At 42.6% G+C, this 20320-nt stretch overlaps 1 protein-coding gene across 4 annotated transcripts in view; it reads right to left on the bottom strand.

Annotated features, from left to right (window-relative positions):
* Window positions 1–20320, bottom strand: part of UNC5D (unc-5 netrin receptor D) — a 603711-nt gene that overhangs the window by 183768 nt on the left and 399623 nt on the right. For 2 of the 4 annotated variants that reach the window (XM_063448679.1, XM_063448681.1), the window contains one exon: window positions 11552–11584. The exons of the other annotated variants lie outside the window; for them this stretch is intronic. In XM_063448679.1, the coding sequence (XP_063304749.1) occupies window positions 11552–11584 (33 nt within the window). The remainder of the gene's footprint in view (window positions 1–11551; window positions 11585–20320) is intronic. 4 annotated transcript variants of the gene reach the window in all.

The following is a 20320-nucleotide window of genomic DNA, read 5'->3' as shown; positions in this document are numbered from 1 at the left end:
TTAGATACAGCTAGGTCTTTTGGACACTCACTCATTCTCTCAGCTGGATGACTTCTCAATAATCCTGATGTGGAATTATTAAAAATCTTTATTGTACTTGTATTGAATTATTGTACTAACTCCATTTTAACTTTATACTGTGACTTCGTCCTCCATTTTGTCCTCCTAACCTGACTTCTTCAATCCTCCATTTTGTCCTCATGACTTAACTTGTTCATTTTAAAACTACATTACGTGACTGAACTTCTCAACCCAATTAATACAGTAGACAAAGACCGTGTTTCCTTCAAGGACAAGTACCAGGAGGTGCTGGCTACTCCTTAAGACTTGCTGGCTACTCCTTAAGAGTTTGTAAGATAGTATAGTTTGAAGGCCACAGAACACAGTAGTAATGAAATGTTCTATTCATAAGAGACCTTGCACCTGGACATAAAGCCTGATATCACTGACCGTGTAAAATGACGCTTAGGACCCCCTTGTCCCCCACCCGTGTCCAGAATAATCCCACCTCTGATGGGTGGGCACGGGACTAACCTCTTAATTTTACTAACCAATAGGTAAGACACTAACTCCGTCACTTAACAATTAATCCAATTGATGATGTTTATTTGCTGATATTCTAATAATCAATGATGACGCAAAATGCCTCTTAAAAGGGCCTGCGCGCCCGCTTTTACTGCACTTGCCAATAAACTTTCTCGAAGTTATTTTAACCTGAACCTCGTGTGTCAGACTTAATTACTTCAGCGTATATACGCAATTTAATTTTATTGATTTGGACAGGAACAGATAGACTTTAAACATTTTGGTTTACTTTCAAAAAGTACCATAACAACTTGGCGCCCAACGTGGGGCACCGGGCTATGTCTGGCCGGTGAGCCGTCCTAAGGAAGACAAGGGTGGACGGAGGAATCCAGGGGGAAGGAAGGGAGATTGATCACCTCCAGATACACGGTAGAGACTTCTGCAGAGCCACCGGTACGTTCCGGCCCCTTTGATTGACCCGTCCACGTGTCTGTGACTGCTTCCCGGGAGGACATCAAAGACAGGTAATATCTTGCCCGGTGCCTCGTTACTCACTTGTTTACCTGCATTTTAGTCTATCTGTTGCCTGGGTGTGTTTGAATTGTTTGCCTGTTTTCCTCTTTTTGGGATAAAGGGGGGTGGACCTGAGGGGACTTGCCTGGGTCTTCTGTTTGTCTGTTTATCTGTTTGTATTTTACCTCTTTTGGGATAAAGGGGGGTGGACCTGTGGATTCGTTCCTGGGGGTCTTCTGTTGCCTGTTTTACCTCTTTTAGGAACCACGGTGCTGTGGTTGTAAGGAAAAAGGGGGGTTGACCTGTGGATGTGTTCCTGGGGGTCATCTTTTCCTGTTTAACTCTTTTAGGAGCCTCGTGGCTGGGGCTGTAGGGAAAAAGAGGTGTGTTGGATCTGTGGAGATTGTGTAGACTCATAGTTTCCTGGGGATCCTTCTTGTGCCACTTTGATAGCCTAGCTAGCTTCTCTGTGCACGTTACTCTGCTTGCAGAGTGGTGGTACCCTCCAGCTTTGAGCGCTGAGCTGGAGCCATTCCAATTTTTATTTTGTGGTGTGTGAATTCGGGCAGGCATTGCTGTCTTCATCACCACGGAGTAGTGGGACTTATAAAGTGGGTCTTTATAGGGGCACTACAAGAGTGAGGGTAGCGCAGACACTATTAGTGGGCTGCTGTGACGAGGGAGGCATATGGATTTCGGACCGGTGTTAGTTGTTATCCTTGGCCGTTGGTAGTAAGATACTACGGGATTGAGGGAGGTGACTTTGGAGTAAGCACACGAGTAAAGGAAAGGAATTATTGTTGATTTCATTTGAATTGTGATGCATGCACTGTATTTCAACTGTATTGTTGTCTTGTTTGTTTAATAGGAGTCTCATGAACTCCTGTGTCTGTCTCTAAGGATTTTCCTTGCCTCTCATCTTTTCTGTACTTCCTATATTATTATACTATCCACTCCCATTCCTCTTGAAGGAGAAGTGATTGGTCACACACTTCTCACCTCGCTCCAATCCGTGTCTACCACCCCGGGTAGGCGGATTCAGTGACTAGTCTACGTTTTGGGAAGACGCACCTGAGAAAGTTTTACGATTCTCGGGTGGCAGTCGAGCATTGTAGACGTTCTTGTTCCGTTTTCCTTCTCTCTCCCTATATCTAGGACGCTGGTATAGGGGTAAAGGGATTATGGGGCAGGATTTAAGCAAGCCCAATAAGGGCTGGTTAGCATGTGATTTGGTAGAAAACAGAGAGGGTGAGGAGATGGTTAAAGGTGTTGTAAAGATTGCAAAAGTATGTAAAATTACTGTACCAACGGGTGGAAGATTGCAACCAGAAAGTTGGCGTAAGTTACTGGCAGAAATGAAAGGCAAGCTTACAGATAATGGTTTATTAAAGACTGCTGAAGCATGGTACAGAGTAGCGAAGGCTATTCAGCTAGAAGGTTGGGTTGAGGAAGAAATAAATCACAAGGGTGTGAAATTGTTTGTGTATCATCAGAATTGTGTTGCTGGGGTCTACCCTCAGCCAGCGCCCCAAAGTGGCGCCCAGGGGACATCTATCCCCAAGGTTCAGTCAGCAGTAGGTGATAGCCAGCTGACTATGTTCCCCGCTCCCAATCCTCCTAACACTCATCCCGCCACCTCCCCTGTTTGCCCGGTCCTGAATTCTGATGGATCTTTCTTTTCCCCCTCCCCGTCCCTAACACTCCCATCATCCTCGTCCACCCCTACGCTACCTGCTGTACCTCCCACTAACATTTCATCTGCCATTCCTTCCCTACGTTCCCTCTCCGTTCATGACCCCCTCCCCTCCTCATCCGCCCAACTAACCACCTCTTCCACCCTCGCCCCGACTCCTCCCCCTCCCATCTCCATCCCAGTCCAATACCCCACCTCCTTCCCCTCCCCAGCCTGGCCCTACCCCTTCCCGTATCCCACGACTCTGCCCTATCCCGGATATCCACTACCCCTTCCCCAAGCCACTCCCCAGATCCCGGTCATGCCCAGTCCGACACAGTCTGCCCCGGATGTGCCCTCTTCCAACATGGCCGCCGCTTCTTCCCTTAACCCTAATGTAACACCTTCTCCGGCCACCAATATGGCGGCCCCCAGTTCGGCCCTGATGCCGGTAATCCCCGGTGACTACCTATCCCCAGGTTATGACTCACTAGCCACCCCCGCATCTGGGGCTCGTTCCCAACCACCGATCCTTTCACCTCATTCGGGCCCTGCACCACGCAAAAGAGCCAATATCATAGAATTCGATGATGACGAGATGGACAGGGTGTCCCATGTCTCATCGGAGCTTGCCGCGGGAGCCCCAACTCACCGTTCTATCGATGACCCTTTTGGCCACAAGGGTCGGGGAGAACAGGCCCCTTCTAAATATGTTGCCTTTAACCCCACTCAAGCTAGCGCATTAATGAAATCGCTCCCCGACCCAGAAAAACAACCTATGCCTTTTTACCGAGGGATAGTTCAAATTCAAAAGACTTATTCCGCCGCATGGCGTGATCTATTTGTGCTATTAAAGCAGGGGATGCCTATTGGCCAAGTATGGCCCGTCACCTCAGTACAGATCTGCTTTCCAGTGATGTTGATTACCCCTCCGGGGTAACCTTTTGCACCCAATTAAGAGAATGGGCTAAGGACAAACTTGCAGATCAGGCTGCTGGCCTTACTGATGTTGTTCAAGAAAAAGGGGAATCAGTGGAAAAGTTTCATGCAAGACTGTATCAAATGTTCACAGATCTGGGGTTTGATCTTACTGACAAAATTCATTCACAAATGCTGTCAGGTGCGTTTGTCCAAGGCGTTAAAGACTCTATACGCAAGGGAATTATTGCTGCCCGCCCTGAATATAAGGTTGTTCCCCTGGATACCCTGCTTTTAGTCGCTAGGGGCCTAGAATCTGCCCAGACCCCCAAAAGGCCAAGCTCTGCTCCTCTTATGGTTTCACGCAGTATCCCTGTTCCCAGGGGCACCAGACCAGAGGATAGCTTCTGCTTTAATTGCAAAGCTAAAGGCCATTTTAAAAGTGATTGCCCGGAACCCAAAAGAGAGATAAGAAAGCCATCCAGACCTGCCCCGGTCACTAAGACCGAAAAAGGGGTCCCAATAGTTGAGGAACCCGATGAATAGGAAACTGGCAAGCCTGTGTCTGTAACCCCTGTAATGGCAGTGTCTACAGGGGATAAGGGGGGACCACTTGCCACAGTGACTCTGCCCATTGAAGGCCACCCCACCACATTTCTAGTTGACACAGGTGCAGCCCGTAGTGTTCTACGAGAACAAGACTTGCCAGACCCATCTTTTCTGTCAAATATTGATGTCTCTTGTGTTGGAGTGGATGGCCAGCCGAGACATAGCCCTCTAACAACCCCGCTACGAGTTGGTTCTAGCCTGCTCGCTCGCTTTGTAGTATCCTCCACATGCCCCATTAACCTGTTAGGTGCTGATGTCCTCTCACGCCTGCAAGCATCCATCACGTTTACCCCGGATGGGCAGGTAGAAATGTTTACACCCCTGTCTGTATCAGACACTTCAGCCCTATGCTCTTTGCCTCTGATGCTGCATTTAGAAAAGCCCCGTGAGGAGACAGCAGAATTAAGGTCCAATTTCCCAGAGGAATTAAAAACACAGGTGCCCGCAAAGTTATGGTCCTCAGGCCCAGAGGACATAGGTCACCTAAATGTTCCCCCTGTGGTGGTAAAGCTTATTCCAGGAGCTAAGTTACCAAGAAAACCACAGTATCCATTAAAACCAGCACAGTCAGCTGCAATTTCTGTCCACATTAAGGCACTCTTGGAGAAGGGTGCCCTTGTCAAATGTAAATCTGAATGCAACACCCCGTTATTTCCTGTGAAGAAGAAAACTCCGAAGGGTGAGCCAGAGAAGTACAGGATGGTTCAGGATCTCCGTGCTGTTAATGAAGCTACAGTCCTGGACACCCCTCTTGTACCAAATCCTCATACTCTGCTTTCTGGAGTCCCACCATCTGCAAAATTCTTCACAGTTATTGACCTAGCAAATGCTTTTTTCAGTGTCCCACTGGACCCATCCTGCCAATATCTGTTTGCTTTCACTCATGAGATGCAACAGTATACCTGGACTGTCATGCCCCAAGGGGCACAAAATTCACCAAGTCAATTTGCAAAGGCCATGGCCACCATCCTTGACCCGTGGCAAGCCGAGCACCCAGAAGTTGTTCTGCTTCAGTATGTGGATGATTTGCTGCTCTGTGGAGATGACATACCCACCACCGAAGAGTGCTCAATTAGTCTGCTTTGTTATTTGGCAGAACAAGGATGCAAAGCTTCGCTCATCAAGCTACAGTTCTGCCAGCCTTCAGTAATTTTCCTTGGACACTGCCTATCTCAAGGTACCAGACATCTTACTCGGGACCGGGTAAGAGCTGTGCTGGATATTCCGCCTCCAAGGACTTCTAAGTCTCTTCATGCCTTCCTAGGCCTCATTTCCTACTGCAGAGCATGGATCCCAGAAGCCTCTCTGCTCATGCAACCTCTCTATGACGCACTTAAGTCTGACCCTTTCTGTTTAACTAAAGAAGCTATGGACAATTTTACTGCTCTCAAACGAGCCATTGCTTCTGCTCCTGCCTTGGGCCTCCCTGACTACTCCAAAACTTTCAAATTGTTTGTCTCTGAAAGACAGGGCCACGCAACAGGAGTGCTCACCCAAACTAATGACTTAAGAGGCCGCCAGAGGCCTATTGGATATTTCTCATGTCAACTGGACATTGTGGCCAGAGGGACTCCTTCCTGCCTCAGGGCTGTTTTTGCTGCGAGAGAACTCATAGAGAAGACCTCAGACCTGGTCCTTGGCCACCCTCTGGTTGTTTTGGCTCCTCATGACATCTCTGCCATCATCAACCAAGTCCAGCTCAAGCACGTGTCTCCAGCCAGACACCTGCGCTTACAGTGTCATCTTCTTTTGCCTGACAACATTTCCATCCAAAGATGTCAGGTGCTTAATCCGTCCACTCTTCTTCCACTCCCTGAGGGGGGTATCTATTATGGATTTATCACGGATGAAACCTACATTCACCTGCTCTGTGGATGTATTAAGAAAGTCATGCATCCACATTTGACATTTTATGAAGGAGAAAAACCTCTCTGTGAAGGCCCAGATCACGCCTTCTGCACCACGTGGTACAAACCAAACATTACCCCTGAACCTTGCTATGAAGATGAGCTTTACCACCGGACCGATGTAAAGCTCACTGCACAAGACTTCTATTGTGACTCTGAAGGCAATAGCATGGTCTTGATCCAGCTACCTCAACAACTTAACTACCTCTACCGTCATTGGGATACTGCTATCCCACATATTCCTGTTACCAAGTTGAAGACAAGGTCATGGAATGATCTTGGGCCTATGGCAAAACTATGGGCCACCATGGATGAAGAACAGCTACAGGAAAATGGTATTGTCAAATACCCAACAACTGACCTTCTAGAAGCATGGCCACGCCATTTCCTGGAGAAGGAATTCCAAGATCTAGTCATAAAGAATGACTATGACCCAGAAACACCTCATGACTGTTTTGAACAGATGAAAATGGAAACAGTGCACTTACCAACTGTGCATGAGAACCCATTACCAGATCCGGATTTTACCCTGTTTGTGGACGGATCGAGATATGCCGATGAAGGAGGAACATATCATACAGGATATGCCGTAACCACAACAGATGAAGTTATTAAATCATCATCCTTACCACCAGCAATGTCTGCACAAGAAGCTGAATTACAGGCTCTGACTTCAGCCTGCAAAATTTCCGAAGGAAAACGTGCCAACATCTATACAGATTCAAGATATGCTCTAGGCGTGGCACATGACTTCGGCCTAATTTGGAAGACTAGAGGATTTCTTACCACCGCCGGTACACCAGTCAAACACAGCACTGCAATCAAGGAGCTAATGGATGCCCTCCTACTCCCCAAAGAAGTGGCTGTTTTGAAAGTAAAGGCCCATGGGAAATTGGATACAGATGAAGCAAGGGGCAACCATTTGGCTGATCAGGCTGCTAAGTTAGCGGCCAGGGATTTGCAGGAAGTGGATGAAGAAGTGTCCGGACAAGAAGAAGAAGTCCCTATTTTTGCCCTGCAAACTCTTCCTACTGATTTGCGAATTTTACAAGAACAGCAAGCTGCAGTCACTCCTGAAGAAGTCCAGAAATGGAAAAAGAAAGGAGCTGTCCAAAAGGACGGAATATATTACAACAACTTCAAATTTTGTCTTCCCAGAAATTTGTATCCAGCAGTTGTCCAATGGGCACATGGGCCTGCACACCTGTCAAAAGAATTGATGGCCGCCCTCATACAGAAGTATTATGAAGCACCTGGAATCACAACATTGATCAATAGCTTCTGCAAGGCCTGTGTCATTTGTGCAAAATGCAATCCAGGAAAACCAGTTAAAGTACCTGCGAAACACCTGGCAAAGCCCATGTACCCCTTCCAGCGGATTCAAATTGACCACATCCAAATGCCCAAGAGTGGGCCCCATGAATATGCACTAGTAATAGTGGACATGTTCTCAGGCTGGCCAGAAGCCTACCCAGTGGCCAATATCACTGCAAAAACAACCGCAAAGCGCCTACTTACAGATATTGTATGTAGATTCGGACTCCCAGAAGTTATTGAGAGTGATCAAGGCCCAGCCTTTACAGCAACTGTGACTAAAGAAATTTGGACTGCTCTAGGGGTGACTCTAGCCTTCCACACCCCTTACCACCCACAAAGTAGTGGTAAAGTGGAGCGCATGAATGGCACCCTAAAAACTAGAATGTTAAAAATGTCACAAGAAACAAAGATGCCCTGGCCAGAAAGCCTACCAATAGCTCTATTTAGTGTTAGGCACACACCTAGAGGGAAGCATTCACTGTCCCCATATGAGGTTCTATTTGGGACAGCACCCAGACTAGGTTGTTACTATCCGCAGCAGTTGCAACTCCAATCAGATGTTTTAGTAGACTATGTAACTGAACTTGCAAATGTCCTAAACAAAATACATGCCCAAGTTTTCTCTTCAATTCCAGATCCCGAATTGGATACAGGTTCCCATAACCTACTTCCCGGAGATTGGGTCCTGGTCAAGAAGTTTGTGCGGAAAAATACCCTGGAACCAAGATTTGACGGTCCATTCCAAGTTCTCCTGATTACCGCAACCTCCGTCAAATTGGCCGGTAGGCCAAATTGGATCCACGCTTCCCACTGCAAGAAATCTCCTGCCCCAGAGGAAGCGAATATCGCACAAACATGTATCTCTGGTACATCTTCTCCTTAATTAGCCTTATGAAGGCCCAGCAAGTAGCCATTACCAAAGACATTAGTGGGTACACCTTCTGGTATAATTCATCATGCACCCGGGTGGCTACTTATACCTTTGACTACTGTGATATTGTAGAATGCCCATTTCCCACACCACAAATCCAGAGCATCTATAGAGATATCCCTCATTCGAAAGACCCATATGTTTGTGTAGTTGACAAACAATGGGGGCACAATTGTGATCACTGGGGGGCGGCGGGATGGAATGCCGGGCCTGCCTGGGGTTACAAACCAAAAAGTGCCGTAGCTAAAGTAGATGATCATGGTAGATCGCTTCTCCAGAGAATGACTTTGAGAAAGCCTGGGGGGAGCACACCAATGAAATTAATCCTTAACATTGAGCGCCCAAGCCCAACAGATGCAGACCAGTATGTGATGGGAATGTACTGGAAAAAGGGTTCCTACCAGAAATTAGGGCATTTCTACCTCAAAGATATGTGCAACTCTTCTGAGTGGCAAGGGGCCACCCATATGGTCCCTAACCCATTAAAACCCCATATCCAGACCTTTCAGGACATGATGGCCATTGCTAACCCCACTTTTGAAGATACCATGGCCGCTGAAACAGGTTTTAATGATGTAAATTTATGGTTAGAATGGATGAAATATAATGCTAATAAACATAATAGAACCGCATGTTATGTGTGTGGAGGTGCCCGGCCTCACCTGGGTACCGTACCTTTAATCCTACCCGTAGATATAGAAGAATGTGTTTTAAGCCTTTTTGCCTATCACTATAATTTTAACAGGTCCATATGTATTGCATGGACAAAGGAGTATCCTCTTCTAGCCAAAGACGTCAAACCCCCTGATGGTATTACCGTATATAAAGGTAATTACACTTGCTATGCCATGTACGATGGTATTGGTAAATTTGTAGGTAACTTTTCCAAAGGCTATTGTGCTACATACAGAACTGTCCCTGTACGTTTGCTGCAACATCACACTAGGTCACTAGGAGACATTTATTGGTTGTGTGGGGATTTACAGCTAAGATCCAGAATGGACACAGAATGGTGGGGAGAGTGTACTTTGACTAAGGCCATTATGCCTATACATATTATTTCTGACACACACCTCAACACCCATGAGTTCAGCCACACTAAGGTTAAACGTGACGCCCCAGTGAAGGGAAGTTTTGATCCTCATGTATATATTGATGCCATTGGAGTGCCCAGGGGGGTGCCCAATGAGTTTAAAGCTAGGGATGAAGTTGCTGCAGGATTTGAATCAATTTTTACCATAGTTACCGCAAACAAGAATCTAAATTGGATAAATTACATTTATTATAATCAACAGCGTTTTGTCAATTACACCAGAGACGCCCTCCAGGGATTGGCCGAACAGTTACAGGCCACATCCCAAATGACTTTTCAGAATAGGATGGCCCTAGATATGATCTTAGCCGAAAAAGGAGGGGTTTGTAAGATTTTGCCCGACACCATGACATGTTGTACCTACATCCCAGAAAACACAGGCCCTAATGGTAAAGTCACACTAGCTATAGAAAAATTAAATGACTTGTCTGAAGAGTTAAAAAGGAATTCTGGGATAAAAGATCCCTGGGAAAGATGGTTTGGTTGGATGACAGGATGGCAAAAGGCTTTAATGCAGATTGGTATGGCTATACTAATTTTTCTCTTTATTTTTGCTCTTCTCTTTTGTTGTGTCCTCCCATGTCTGAGAAAATCCCTCATGAAGACTGTTGACCAAGCGGCACCCGCTTTTACCCATCTCGAAGTTGATGACCAAGAATCTCAAGACATCAACTCACCCTGTCTGCCGCTGCAAACATTCCCTTTTGTCGATAAAGTGCAGGAATTCTAGGAAGGGACTAGATTAGGGACAGCATCTGTCAGTGAATGGTAAAGGCCCCATGTGGAGAAGTGGTGGGTTAGCTGCCATGGGATACCCTTGGGTGTGAAGCGTTCGAGAGCCATACTGACGGATGGTTAGCCTATTAGGGTCAGATCTAGGGACAGCCTTGCACTTTGCATTAACATCTAGCTAGCGGCCACGGGGTTTCTGTGCCTTTGGGTTAACACGTCTTCTGATACTAACATAATAAAGTTTTATCTCTTAGAATCTAACATTTCATAGGGGGGACTGATGTGGAATTATTAAAAATCTTTATTGTACTTGTATTGAATTATTGTACTAACTCCATTTTAACTTTATACTGTGACTTCGTCCTCCATTTTGTCCTCCTAACCTGACTTCTTCAATCCTCCATTTTGTCCTCATGACTTAACTTGTTCATTTTAAAACTACATTACGTGACTGAACTTCTCAACCCAATTAATACAGTAGACAAAGACCGTGTTTCCTTCAAGGACAAGTACCAGGAGGTGCTGGCTACTCCTTAAGACTTGCTGGCTACTCCTTAAGAGTTTGTAAGATAGTATAGTTTGAAGGCCACAGAACACAGTAGTAATGAAATGTTCTATTCATAAGAGACCTTGCACCTGGACATAAAGCCTGATATCACTGACCGTGTAAAATGACGCTTAGGACCCCCTTGTCCCCCACCCGTGTCCAGAATAATCCCACCTCTGATGGGTGGGCACGGGACTAACCTCTTAATTTTACTAACCAATAGGTAAGACACTAACTCCGTCACTTAACAATTAATCCAATTGATGATGTTTATTTGCTGATATTCTAATAATCAATGATGACGCAAAATGCCTCTTAAAAGGGCCTGCGCGCCCGCTTTTACTGCACTTGCCAATAAACTTTCTCGAAGTTATTTTAACCTGAACCTCGTGTGTCAGACTTAATTACTTCAGCGTATATACGCAATTTAATTTTATTGATTTGGACAGGAACAGATAGACTTTAAACATTTTGGTTTACTTTCAAAAAGTACCATAACAATCCCATTTTCTGTCGTGCATACAGACACACAGACACACAGACACACAGACCCAAACACACAAACAGACTAATGTGATACGTTTAAAAAGATTGACATGTCTCTTTGATACTGCAGAGCTTCCCGTCATTTGGTGATGTTTAAAACCCCATAGATGAATTCTTTTGAATTCACTACTCACTGTTTGTCAATCACTGTGACTTTATGGTGGGATTTCTGCATAATTTAATGTATCTATGGTGACTAACAATTGAAAAAGAATATTTTGACAAAAGAAAATTGACTTACTTTGTGGTTTTATTTCATGAAGAGGTTTTTTCTCTAAAAAAGAGAGAAAGAAATGGAAGAAAAGAAAGTTGTACTTAATGTCAGGAGGACTATTGTCATCTTGCATACTTATCCATTGTAAGCTAAGTATACAAATTAAATGGATCTAAAGAGTTAAAGACATGTGCTGGATTATTATAATTATTATTATTATTATTTTGTAATTTTCAAGAAGTTTGTTTCTTTTTGCTATTCTTTTATTATCCATCTATTGTATATTATTTTCCATTTTATCATTCAAGCATATCTTGACGGAATCTCATTTGTTCAGCTTTTATAGTTCGTATTAAAGCATCTGTCTATTTCCTTTTCAATAAAAAGCAAGGAATTCAAGAATGTAGCAGCTATTCTCACAGAATGCATCAGCAACAAAAAAAAAAATGTGTAGGCCGCTTTTTGTACTGACCTAATCTACTTTGTACTGACTAAAATAAAATGTGTTCTTTCTGTGTAAAGGTCTAACGTTAGGACAAAGCTATAGATGTTTCAAGTGCAAGGAATCATTGAAACAACATTTGTCTTGGTGTTGAAAATTTGCGAAAATTTTGGGGGTTGACTTTCTTGTTCTTTAATCCTCTAAATACACTGAACTCCAGAAAAGGATCTAAAGATCCGAACATACTAACTTACTTACACTGGTGACATTTCTGCACATGTGAATGAAAAAAAAAAAAAACACACACACACAAAAAAAAAGAAATTATGTCTTGAGATTGTGAAATGTGATTGTCTTGTTAACCTTTAGAAATGTTCTAAATGTTTGCTGCATGGGAGTTATAACTACTGCACTACGGCAGAACCCAGTGTTTAACATGACCGGTTTTATCGTGCAAGTCGATTACTTAAAGTTCTTACTAATAAAGTATATGTTGTGTTGTAAGTTCAAAGCGCTGTAGTATAAAGGGGATTTGTCACATGTGGAGTTTTGGCACAACCTGATATCTAAATAGAAGTGCATTGATATCCATGAATATCAATTACAGGTAAATCTAATATAGCTAGTTTAGATGACCATTATATGGTTTTGCTAATAGTTTTAAACATTTTTTTTGTAATAAAATACAGCCAACAGATCCACTTTACAGGAAATTCTTGAACACATCAATGGAAAAAGAAATGTATTTTGATGTAACATATAGAAAAAAAAATATTAACTATTTTATAAGAAATAAGTCATGGTAACCTAAAAATTATAAAAAATATTGTATGCTATAATTAACATATACTATACAATTATTACATACTGTAACTGTAATTACTAAATAAAACATATAGCATTAAGTATCCTACTGTTCCGATTACCACAGTTTCAAATGCTATCAATGTTGGGTTATGTACAAACAGGGGTCATGCTTGGGCTAAAGTTTCTTTCTCAAAATGCTGTCATTTGATCAATATTGCAACAGTTGCATTCAAAGGAAGCACATGGAGATTATTAATACTTCTCCTGCTTCCCACCATTTTATCCCAAATATCTAAGAATTTACTCAAATAGTTGACGTTGTGACCTATTAAAAAGTATGAAAACAAATGGAAAATATCTGAATGCAACTATCGTAAGGACAAAAAAAAAAAAAAATTCCATGCCAGTTTGTAAAATGTAGTTAAAAATCCCAAAACACACATACGGTAAAAAAAACCCACACAGGTTTTGACTACACGAATAGAAGATAACACCATGAGCTCTGTTTATATAGTTTATCTTGGCATATTTCAAACAGTTTCTATTTTTTACAATGAATATAGGGGTTGTCTAAGTGCATTCCTTAGATTTTGGATGAATTCATATTTTTTCTGTTTTTTTTTCTACAATGGTATTTACATATTTTAATTTGTTTTGAGAAAGCTCTTACCTGCCTACTTACCATTATTATTTTTTACTTTGGGCTCTCAACTAACTGTGTCTGGTAATTAACTGTGACTAACAGCTCCTGTGTGAAACATTCTAAAAATACTAAATCAATAAAGATAGTTGTTAGATATATAGATAGATTTAGATATTTTGATATGAACTGCAATTCGTCCATATTTGGAAGAACTAGATCATCATATGAAATCCCGAACTCTGAGCTTAAATATAGCTGTATCGCATTCCAAATGAATTTCACAGTGGATGAGCATCTTCATTTGAAAACACAGTTGATGTATATGAGCGCTTGTTAAAGGGCAAGTGTTATATTGATTGACTTTGCAAAATAATTAATCTCTTAGCCGCTACCAAACTGTAATGTGCAATTCTCCAAAAATCACATAAAAGACAGATTTTTTTTTTGTACCAGATTCAGTGGAGCGCTTAAGCGCTCCACGCAATCTGGTACAAAAAAGAGCATCTTCATTTGATTTGGAATTTGGAATTCTGCCCATGGCACCATAAAAGAGAAACAGTAAAAAAAAAAATATAATGTATATATTGTATTTAATAAATGTAAAATACATACATATAGATTTTTTTTACTGCTCCTCCTCTTTTTTGATATTGATTGCTTTTTCACACTTGGTCTGTGAACCAAATGGCAGGAAAATGCTCCTATTAGTATACTGCAAAATATATACATAATATTTATATCAGATATACATTTTGCTGTACACTGATTGGGCCTTTTGTTTCATATTATTCGTATTGTTAATGCCATCAAAATGATTGCAGTCGCGAGTTGTGCATAAGTTGTAGCTCACAGTGCCCTCCACTAATATTAGTACCCGTGGTAAATATGAGCAAAAAATGCTGTAAAAAATTGCCTTTATTGTTTAAACCTTTGATCTTGTGTTCAACAAATACACAAAAATACTCTATTCTCATGGATACCAAACAATGGCAAACACAACACAGGTTTATACAAATAAAATAAATAAAAACATTTTTTTTGCTGTTATTATTATGTTATTATTATTATTATTATTATTATTATTATTATTATTATGTTATTATTTATATAGCGCCAACAAATTCCGCAGTGCTTTACAGGGGGTGGACTAACAGGCATGTAATTGTAACCAGACAAGTTGGACTCACAGGAACAGAGGGGTTTAGGGCCCTGCTCAATGAGCTCACATGCTAGACAGAGTGGGGTAAAGTTACACAAAAGGTAAGGGAAGTATTAGGGAAGTAGATTGATAGAATAGTACTCAATAAAGTTTTTTGGTTTTTTTGGAGCCATTAACAGTTTAATTGATATGCTTTTGTGAAAAAGTGCGTTTTTTAAATTATTTTTTTTGAAGGAGAAGATACTGGGTGAGAATCTAACGGAAAAGGAAAAGGTAAGGGAGTTCCAAAGGAACGGTGTAGCCCTAGAGAAGTCTTGAAGGCGAGCATCAGAGGTGGGAGTACAAACAGAGGATAGACGCAGGTCTTCGGCAGAGCGTAAGGGCCTAGACGGGACATACTTGTGCATTAGGGAGGATAGATAGGTAGCATTATGTAGAAATTTGAAAGCAAGAACCAGAATTGTATATTGAGCCCTATATCTTACGGGAAGCCAATGCAGGGACTGACAGAGGGGTGAGGCGTGGGAGGGGTGGGTGGACAGGAAGATGAGCCTCGCTGTCTTATTCATTATAGACTGCAATGGGGCAAGTTGGGAGCACGTAAGACCACTGAGAAGCGGATTGCAGTAGTCAAGGTGAGAGAAGACAGTGGCATGGGCTAGCACCTTAGCCGTATCTGGTGTTAAGTAGGGGCCGATGCACACAATGTTGGACTACTAGCCTCCTGTCCGCTACTCACACCCTCACTGCTAACTCACACTTACTGAATTTTTCACGGAACGACTCCTTTCCTTTGGACCAGCCTGCCTACCCCATCAGACTCTTCCCTAGTCTTCAATTATTTAAGAAATCCCTCACAACCTATCTATTTAGAAATGCTTATGTCCTCACAGAGTAACTTATATGTCACACATCTGTCTCTGGCTCTCTCCTAAAGAGCCCTACTCCATTCTCCAGTTCTGTTATTTTCCCACCTTGTTTGTTTATACAAAGAGGAAGTATAAAGAGAGCAGTCTCTTTAAACTTCACTCCTCTAGACTGTAAGCTCATCTAAGCAGTGTCCTCATCTACCTATTGTTCCTGTATCATTTTGTAATTCTCCCTCTTATTGTTAAATTCATCCCTTCCGTAATATTGTAAAGCGCTGTGGAATAAGTTGTGGAATAAGTTGGGGCTATATAAATACTAATAATAATAATAATAATAATAATAATAATAATAATAATAATAACGTAGGTCAATATTAACACACAGCAATTACATCACCATAATCATTTTATGAATGCTTTCTTCTGTGGACTGTCAAAGTATGGTGTCCCCACCCCCCGCTCCCCTCACCCCAAACCTTACAAGATTTACGCATAAGCAGGTTATCCATCTGGTGCTTTGGAAATTTGCCACTACTGCACATTATGAGACTTTAATCAGAATAAGCATATCCTATGCTATTTATCATGTATGGATGGTTCTCAATCAAGACATGTTAACCAGTTGACGTTTCAGGAATTATACTGTTCCTTTACAATATGGTGCGTTGTCGTGAGAGTCAGTTAATGCAAAATCTGTTTATAATAATTATGCTTGAGGGAATAAATCCTATTCAAATATTAACTGTAGGGGAATGGGCTAGTGAGCAAATGCATGCTTACCAGCTGGCTATAATTAACCCTCGCTGTAAATCATGTTGTGAGGGAAAATTGAGGATTTTTAATGTCATCCTTTGCAGGCCACATATTGGGCTATTGGCAAAGCTAGTATGAAATATAAACTATATCAACCTCCCTTGTTACAATTTTTTATTATCTTAAATACCCGTGTTTGGTTTTATAGCTGTATATCTTCCTTTGCCAAAAGGTGCTGTTTAGAATATAATACCTTAGATTTTCTGGAATGTTTTCACACTCTTGTTTAGCTGTGTCCAAGATACATAGACTGAATATTAAAGCCATTATGGGGAGGGGAGGGGGGGCAGTCAGCACTATGCAGGTGCCCTTCCAACATTGAAGGGATTAAAGAATCTGGAACAAAGTAAGAAATCTGAATGCCCAAGTGATAACAGATGCTGTTTTGTGCAAGTGGGACCTTGCTGCTAGTATAATGAATGAAGGGCTGACATCTTTTCACCTCCCCATCTGCAATCAGTCACAGAGAAGAGCTTACAGAATGCAGCTATTCAATATTAACTATGGGCCCTTCAATGGTTACTTTATGAAAGGCAGTAATGATCAGCCATGCAATGGAGATAAGCTCTGTTGTAATCGGAGATTACGCCTCTTGTACTTTGATAATATTTGTATGATAAATAGGTTTTGAAGCTCTACTGTGTGGCATAAACTTTAATATCTGGGTGCTTGAATAGCTTTTAGAGAGTATTTTTTTTCAATGTTCAAAGACTAATTATGATTTGCGGCTATGTTCTCTCTGGATAAAGAGGTATGATGCTGAATTTGGAAGGATTCCATTAACCAGAGCATTCCTAAGAAAAAGAACAGGCATTCTCACTTTTGGCTTTATTTAGAAATCAATATTGTTTCTGATTAACTGTCTCTCATACCTGAGAATCAGGGATAGCCTTTGGCTTTCAGGCGCCCTGTTCAGAACATAGGAATGACTCTCTCCACTTTCCACCTGCTCATCATTAGTGAATATCATCATTTCATTTTACTAGCTGTAAAAGCCACTTATGGAGTAAAATAGTTAGTCTCCCACAGACAATCTCAGTTAAAAGTATCTGAAAGTGACTGTTAATGCCATAAATGGATTTTTAAAGGTTCACTATAGTGTCAGTGTTTCCTGACACTATAGACCCCTTCATGGTGCCCCCACCCTCATGGTCCCCCTTCCCTGGTGCTGAAGGGGTTAAAATCCCTTCAGCAGCTTACCTTAAACCAGCACCGGTCTCCCTCGGCGCTGGTGACCTCTCCTCCCCGTCCAACGTCAGCTCTGACCGGAAGACAGCCACTAGAGGCTGGATTAACCCCAAATGTAAACATAGCAGTTTCTCTGAAACTCTTATGTGTACATGTAAAGGGTTAAAACCTGAGGGACCTGGCACCCAGACCACTTCATTGAGCTGAAGTGGTCTGGGTGACTCTAGTGTCCCTTTAAGTAAATAATATAGTTGTTTCAAGATTGGTGTGTGTGCGTGTGTGCGTACGTGTGTCTTTCTGAAAACAGAACAATTGTGAATGCTTCTCTGTGTATAATGTCATTGTATATTTGTATGCAGTGTCAACATAAATCAGTGTATGTGTGTCTGTCAGTGAATGTCAGTTGTTATGCATGTGTACAATGTCAGCATGTGTTTGTGAGTGTTTTTGTATGTGATATCATGTGTGTTTATGACTTATACTCCCTCTGTTAATAGTTCTAGCTCTACCTACAGCCCCCAGATCTACAACTTGCTCCTTATACTTTTAAATAGCAAGACAAGAGCACATCTCCCTTCCCTTTACAATTTCTCCAGGGTCAGCTTACTGATTACTTTGTGGTTCGGTGGGGGGGGGGGGGGGCAGCAAGTTCAAGCATGTAGCCACTGGATTCTCCTTTATCTTGGTGGCAGTGTGCATAGTAAAACTGATCTGCACTGTGTCAGGCAGTGGGATTTGTGTGCTGTGGCTCAGTGCACACATCCTGCTTCACAGAAATGCACTTTAGGCTGTGCAATGCCATTTGCAAAGAGGGAGGCTCGATGCCCTAATCAAGGGTATATTGGCTTCCACTATGCCCAACCTCACACAACTCACCACAAGCCTTCTTTTAACATGGAGGTTGCAGCAGCCCATTATAGAAGGAACCCTGTGTAATTGTAACTAAGACTATCCTCACTGAGAACTCTTATTTGTAGCGTTACTTACCTTATCCGGGGGCCGGCCGCGGTCCTCTCTTCAAGCCGTGCGTGGTCCTGCGGCTGCCTCGAGCCGCGCGCGGCTCATCCGACTCCCCTAACAGGAAGACGGGCAGTGACCGCGAGATGCGGTCACGTGTCCCGCCTGAAGCTAAGAGCGCGCCGCGAGTCTCGGGCGCGCTCTTAAAGAGACAGTGGGAGCCTAAATTGCAAAAAGGCTCCCATTGGCTCCTGTCATGCCAATCACCCCATACACTTACCTTTTGGGGGTGTGGAAGTGACAGGAGCAAATCGCATTAGTTTGGAGGCTACTTATACTTACCCTTTTCCCTTAGTTCCTTGCCCTATCGTGGTTTCTGCTACAGTTCCCTTTAGCGCTTGTTGTGTTCAGTTGTGTTCCTCCGTATTTGACCTTGTATTCTGACTTCGTTTTCGCTTTATCCTTGTCTGTTCTGTTTGCCGGCTTGCTGATTCCTGTGTACCAGACACCGGCTAGTTCACGTTTACGCTGTTTCTTTGTGCCCTTGACCTCGGATCGTTCCTGACTCTGTACTTCTCCTATATACGTCGAGTCCGGCCACTCTAAGGGCCGGTAGACGTATCTCTCCTCTGTGCTGTCTTCTGTTTAGCTGGATCCTGCGTGTAGGGGTATATTCTCGTTACATTATTAGACTTTGAATCTTTTGGGGAAATGCATACAATCTAAAATACATGTGTGTATACACACTTACATAATGTAAGCAATCCAGCCCATGCAGGTAGACACAAATCAATGGAATGATCACACTCGCAAACATTTACAGACCTTCTCAGACCTATTCTCGTAATTGTTTACAATAAGATATCTTAGCCATGATTGGATACTTGTGTTTTACATAAATTTTTGAATTTACAAAGTATGATTGTAAAATAACAGGTGACTGAGTCATGTCATGACAATTTGGGGACATTTATGATTATTATTATTATTGTCATTTATATAGCGCCAACAGATTCCGTAGCGCTTACAACATTATTAGAGGGTGGATTTAACTATAAATAGGACAATTACAAGATCACTTACAGGAACGATACGTTAAAGAGGGCTTTGCTCAAACGAGCTTACAGTCTACAGGAGGTGGGGTATAAAACACATTAGGAGATAAGTGGCGCACATACCGTGGTCGCAAGGGTCGCAGCGAACCCCTGCGACCGGGTAAGAGCCACCATATTTTGCGGGCCCGGCCTGCGCGGCAAACCGCCTGGGCCGCTGTCCATGGGGTCCATCGGGTGGCCCATGTTGTTAGGGCCACCCGATGGGTATGGATTGTCAGGGGCCTCGTCAGCGCTGTGCGCTTTAACAGCGCGACTGGGCCACCTGTGATGACATCACATCCTGGGAGGAAGTGACTGCCCAGGTCACTCCTCCCAGCTATCAGAGAACCACGCGGGAGGAAGCAGAGGAGGGAGTCAGAGTGGAAACTCTGACTCCCACCAGCCTGAGCCTCCACGGGACCCCATAGAAACCCCAGAGAAACAGGAGGGTGACTTAAAAATGTTCTGTGTGTGTTTGTTTGTATGTGTGTATGTATGTGTCTTTGTATGTGTGTATGTCTGTATGTGTCTGTGTGTCTGTATGTATGTGTCTGTGTGTGTGTCTGTCTGTATGTATGTATGTGTATGTGTTCCTGTCTGTTTGTATGGGTTAACTTTTATTTTTTTTTAACCCTCAGGGGTTCAATTTATTTAATTAATTTAAATATTTTAAAATTATATATTTAGCTAGCTGGGAAAGGGGGGAGATATGGGAAATTGGGGAATTTACTGTTAGAGCTGCTTACTGCTAGTTAGGGGCTAACGGTAAAAAAAGTTAAAATAAATTTCAAAGTGTAAAAAAAGTTTTAAGAAAGTTTTAAAAA

Source organism: Pelobates fuscus, chromosome 3, assembly GCF_036172605.1.
Source record: "Pelobates fuscus isolate aPelFus1 chromosome 3, aPelFus1.pri, whole genome shotgun sequence".
Lineage (NCBI taxonomy): Eukaryota > Metazoa > Chordata > Amphibia > Anura > Pelobatidae > Pelobates > Pelobates fuscus.
The sequence above is the reverse complement of the archived record's forward strand: the minus strand, read 5'-3'. Positions and strand labels throughout refer to the sequence as shown.